Here is a 5,764-nt window from a genome sequence, read left to right on the forward strand (position 1 = left end):
TTGGGAGTGCATGCTGATTTGATTGTACCCCGAGTAGGCATCCATAAATGTAAGGATAGACTAGCTAGTCAATTCTTGGTAGAGGAAAACAATCTTTTGGACTAACCTTTTTTAAATCGGTGAAGTCCACACAAGTGCTCCACTTGCCATTTGGCTTGGGTACTAGGACAGGATTAGATACCTATTCAGGGTAGAAGGCTTCTCTTATGAATCTATTCTATTTTATTCTTTCAACTTCCTATTTTAAGGCCTTAGATCTTTCTTTATCGAGAAGCCTTCTTTTCTGTTACACCGATTTGAAGTTGTCTTTGTCTATGTTCAATGCATGGCTGATAACAGTTGGGTTAATGCTCACCATGCTCTTGTGCGACCAGGCAAATATGTCTTGGTTATTTCTTAACAAACTTAGAAGTTCAGACTTGATTTCTCTAGAGAATTTTTTTCCAATTTTTACTATTCTGGTCGGTTCGCTCTGGTTGAGTGAAACTTCCTTCAAGTCTTCAATTGGTCCCACTCTAGTATCAAAGTCCCCACAACGAGGATCAACATCTTCTCCTTCGCTTTGGGCAACCCCCTATTTGGAGCTGCTCGATTTATCTGAGGACATTGTGTCTTGTTCTTCGATGGTGCTTACTCCCATCACTGTTATTGGCTTGCTCTCTGTTGTTCAAGAAAATATCATGTTAGTCATTTCCAAGCAATTTTTAGCAGTTGTGATGGAGGAGTTACATAGCACTCTCGAGCCTCTCTTTGGTCTCCCATGGCACACCCGATTCTGAAGTTAGTGAGAAACTTCATCATTAAGTGGAATGTTGATGTAATGGCTCTTAGTTTGATCAATATCGGTCTTCTTAGTAAGGCATAGAAAGTTGAGGGAGTGTCGACTGCCACAAAAATGGCCATGACTGTACTGTTTGTTGGTGCAATTCCCACAGTCACTACTAGTTTAATTGTTCTAGCTGGAGCCATTCCTTTTTCAGTAAAGTCATATAGGGTCTGTGTGCAGGGCTCCAGATCTCGTACATATAATTTCATTCTTTCAATGGTAGTTTTGAAAAGGATGTTTACGGAGGAGCCATGATCTATCATTGTTCTGACAACAATCATATTGGCAATCTGGGCCTCTATCACCAAAGGGTCGTTGTGCAAGAATTTGACATGCATGGCGTCATTCTCGGTGAAAGTTATGGACTTACATTCATATCGAGGTGTTTTGGGAGTACGCTCCTCGATGACCAACACCTCATCTCCCGGTTCATGGAAAATTGTCTGAGCATAACTTTCTAGTGCCTTTCTACTTTCACCGGCCAGGTGTGGTCCTCCACAAATCATGTCTAAACGACCAGCTACAGGGGCTGGTTGTAGTGGTTGTGCTAGTGCATCCATATTGGGTGCATCAACCTGATTTTTTTTGGAATGACGCCAAGAATACATTCTCATGGCTTGGGGATTTTGGCAGATGAGAAATTTTATTTCATCCTTGAGTTGGTTACACCCATTGATGCGATGTCCGTAGTCGTAATGAAAGCAATAGAACTTGTTTGTGTCTCTCTTACTTATATCTTTCCTAATAAGATTTGGCTTCCTATAAGGTACTTCAGCCTGTGTAGCTTGAAAGAATTCTTCCAGTGACCCCAAGAGCATAGAATAGGTGGTAAACTGAGGATTGTACTCTCATGGCTTATCATTGGATTTTACTTGTTTGTTATCATTATTGTTGCCACTGTTTTACTATTACTTCATTTGCCACCATTCTGGTTTTTCTTACTACCATTACCATTGATTTTCTGGTTCTGGTTAGATGTACCAATGTTTTTGGTTGGAGAAGTACTGGTGCCTATTTGGTTGGCCTTATCTGCTCTTCGAATAGACTCTTCTAGCTTAATAAACTTGTCTGCTCGATTTAGAAACTCTCTAGTTAAGTAGACGATCTTTCTTGTGAGATCAGTCCATAAGGAGACCTTTTACTTGGATCCTAGCCATGATGGCCATCAGCTTTCCATCATCACTGAATGTTCTTGACCAAGCAGCTTCCTGCATGAATCTTTGTACATAGTCCTTAAGTGGTTCATTAGGCCCTTTCTTGATGTCAACAAGGTCGTTGAGCTCGGCTGGTGGGATACGAACAACAAAGAATTTTGAGTAGAAGAGTCTCACAAATGTATCCTAGGATGTAATGGTTATTGGTTCTAGCTTGAAGAACCATTGCTAAGTAGAATCAGCTAGGGTTGTAGGGAAAATCCTACAACAGACATCTTCTCTTACTCCCTGAAGATCTATTTGTATTTCAAAGTTGTTAATGTGTGAAATGGGATCTTCTCTTCCAGTATACATTTTCTAAGTTGGCATCTTGAACTTGGTAGGGATTGTAACATCATTGATTCGTTTAGAGAAAGGAGATCCTTTCATTCTCTCAATATCAATATCAGTGAGTTTTTGAATGGTCAGTTCCCAAACCATCTGAGTGAGGGCATCTAGTTGCACTTGGATTGTTGGAGCAACTAGTGGCACAGTTGCCGGAGCAGCAGCTTTTACTTGTGGTTCAGGTGGGATTACTGGTGCAACAAGTCCTGCAACATTGGAACCATTGCTTTCCTAAAGTTGGTCGAAGACATCTCGCAGGTCGGGCCCTCTGCTCCCAAGTCTATCGAAGATGCTTCCTCCTCTGGGTCGCCTCCCTGAATTCTGGCTATCTGCTTGAGGAGGGCCAAGAGGTGGTCTTTCTGGATAGTTCACTAGCTCTTGCTGGTGGGACAAATGGTCCTTCAGTCTACACATTTTCCCTAGGTGGGATATCTTGAGGCCCAGGTGGCTTTGGCAGAACAAACTGTCCTCTTGGGTGCCCATCATTGCGATGATCATTATAATATTGATAATCATGGGGTTGGTAGTACCGACTATCCCCTCGTCATTATCATAACCATCTATGTATGTTGTTTGATAACTACTACTGGCTTCTTGATCATTCCTCATTCTGTTTTTTCTGTGAGGATGGCCACAATTGTATCCAGCATGTCAAGTTGGTTGGCCTTAGTTCTGGCTAGCTGGTATGTCATTCCTTGGTTTTCAGAATTGCTAGCCAGCTTTATGATTAGGAGGTTGGCCTTCTCATGAGGCTACACGCCTCGATGGTTCATTAACAGGCCTTCCAGTTGCAGATACTTTTCTGGCACAGCCTTGTTCTCTATTGGGCAACATTTGCTCGTCTTGATGAAGCAGTCGCTGCACCCTGGGTTGAGCCCCCTATTGGAGTGTTGTCTCCAAGTTTTCCCATGGGGGACTACGAGACCGTGATGGTTGAGCAGGTCCTGGAGCCCGACCAACTGGTCGTTGGGCTTCTTGACTAATGTTTTCAGGCTGAGGATTCACTAGTTGGGATCTCGCTGCTTGATTCTGTGACAAGATGGCCTCTAGCAACCTTGCCACCTTAGCATTGAGACAGTCAGCTTCCTTTTGTCGAGCCTCAAGGGCTCGTTGCCTTTGAACTAACCAGGCTTGAAAATCTTATCTTTGTTTATTGAGGGCTTCTGATATAGCCTCTTCAGCTGCTGCTTGACTCTCATGCATGGAAACGAATTGTTCCTGCACCTATCCCACGACCCCTTTCAGATGTTCAAGGCCGGGGTGCGGATCTTCTCCTAAGTCCACATAGGGCTGATCATGCCCAAATGTGGCTGATGGAGGCAGGTTTCTAAGAGGAGGAATTTGATGAGCATGGCGCAAAGGAGGGATCTAATTGCTCGAGGGGCGATCAGGATGTCTAGTGTCAGGGTTCCCCCTTGTGGTTCTTGACTCTGGCTTCTAGTACTGATAGCCATTATTTCAAATGGATCTAACAAAGTAGGATCTTGGATTTCAACTCTCAATGAAAGCACCAAAATGTTGACCAGTGTTTTGGTCAACGACACTGAGTAAATATGAATGACAGAAATAAATTTAAAGAACTAAAATCAAGTAAACGACACAAAGAATTTATAGTTGTTTGGCCCCAAGTGTTGGTAATGACCTACGAACACTTGAATTTATATTAATCAAGAAAGTCTCAAACCAAAGATCAAGAATAAGTAGGGTTCAATTTAATTTCTTAAGCCTGAGAGAGAATACAATTCAGTAGGGTTTTGTATGTAAAGTGACCGCTAATTCATCTTAGAGATAATGACTGAAAGAGATCTCTATTTATAGAGTCTCTTATTGGTCTATGGGCGCTTACAAATTAATCTAGGCCCTACACGTGTAGTTTGAGATTGTTATAACTAATTACAAATTCAAATAATACTGAAGAAATACATTCAAATATCAGTTACATAAATATCTTGAGATATTTCACAATATCTTATGAAATCCAGATCCTCAGGTGAAATTGTCTTGTATATCGAGCAGGGTCTATCTCTGAGCAGCTTCAATAAATAGCACTTACTTGCTCCTTCTTGAGCAAGATACTTGGACCAAGCAGATTATGACTCCTTGTTTTGATTTGGCTTCCTCGAGCAACTATCTCATTTTGACCGACTCTCGACGTTTGATGTTGTTTTATTGCCATGTGTCATCTTCAAATACCATGTCACTGAGTCCAAAATTGGGTTAAACAACACCTTTGTTTGTTCAGAATATGGTGTGTTCCTGGTCTATGACATGCATGGAGATTTGATTGTATTTAGAGTATGCGTCCATGAAGAAAATGAGATCATACTCGGATGTAGCGTCAACCATCTAATCAATCTTCGACAAAGGAAAGCAATCCTTTGGGCAAGCCTTGTTATGGTCAGAGAAGTCTATACATGTCGTCCAAGTGCAGTTCGGCTTAGGCACTAGGATTGGGTTCGACAACCACTTCAGATACTGAGTGACTCGAATGAAGCCATTCGTAAAAAGCTTATCGACTTCTGCCTTTAAGGCCTCCACCCGAGTCGGGTCAATTGTCCTTTGCTTTTGTTGCACCAGGGAAACATTTGGGTCGATATTTACGGCGTGGCATATGATGTTTGGGTCAATTCTCGTCATGTCAAAGTGGGACTAGGAAAAGACATCCTGGTTTTCCTTGAGAATGCTCACCAACGCTTCTGGAACCTCCGCCTTTAGATTATTCTCGACCTTAGTTTTTTTCTCAGGATTGGAGGCGTCAAGGATGACCTGCTCATCTTCTTCCATGGGCTCAATAGCCCTTTCTTCTCCAAGCCCAGGGTCCAATTCATTGGATTCCCTTTCTTCTTGAATAGCCTAGACCTCCATCTCCTCGGGAGGAGGCTTCTTGGAGAATATCGCTTCAACAACCATAACCGGATGCCTAAGCAACACGTTATAGCACTGACAAGCCTCTTTCTGGTCTCCGCGGACAGTGAATATTCCTGACTTAGTGGGAAACCTCATGCACAAGTGGCATATAGAGGTGACGACTCCAAACTTCACCAGGTTCGGACGTCCCAGGATGGCATTGTATGCAGAGGAGCAATGTACGACCACAAATGTGGAGTACTTGAAGGCTTGACGAGGGGCTTCTACAAGTTTCACTGACAGCTTTATCTGTCCCATTGGAATGAGACCTTTCCCCAAGAACCCGTAAAGAGTGGAGGTGCACTGGGACATGTCATTGGTAGTTAGCCCAATATTCTCGAAGGTTGACTTGAATAGGATGTTCACTGAACTCCCATTGTCCACTAGGATCCGAGCCACAATTTTGTTGGAAATTTGGCTCTCGGTCACCAAAGGATCATGGTGGGGAAAATCCACTCTCCGATCATCATCCTCAGAGAAGGTGATGACCTGA

At 42.8% G+C, this 5,764-nt stretch overlaps 1 protein-coding gene across 1 annotated transcript; it reads right to left on the reverse strand.

Annotated features, from left to right (window-relative positions):
* Positions 1-687: 687 nt before the first annotated feature.
* Positions 688-1,644, reverse strand: LOC133815381 (uncharacterized). The gene has a single exon (XM_062248228.1). The coding sequence runs from the start codon at positions 1,642-1,644 to the stop codon at positions 688-690; it is 957 nt and encodes a 318-aa protein (XP_062104212.1).
* Between the last annotated feature and the right edge of the window lie 4,120 nt (positions 1,645-5,764).

This window comes from Humulus lupulus, chromosome 2 (genome assembly GCF_963169125.1).
Source record: "Humulus lupulus chromosome 2, drHumLupu1.1, whole genome shotgun sequence".
Taxonomy (NCBI): domain Eukaryota; kingdom Viridiplantae; phylum Streptophyta; class Magnoliopsida; order Rosales; family Cannabaceae; genus Humulus; species Humulus lupulus.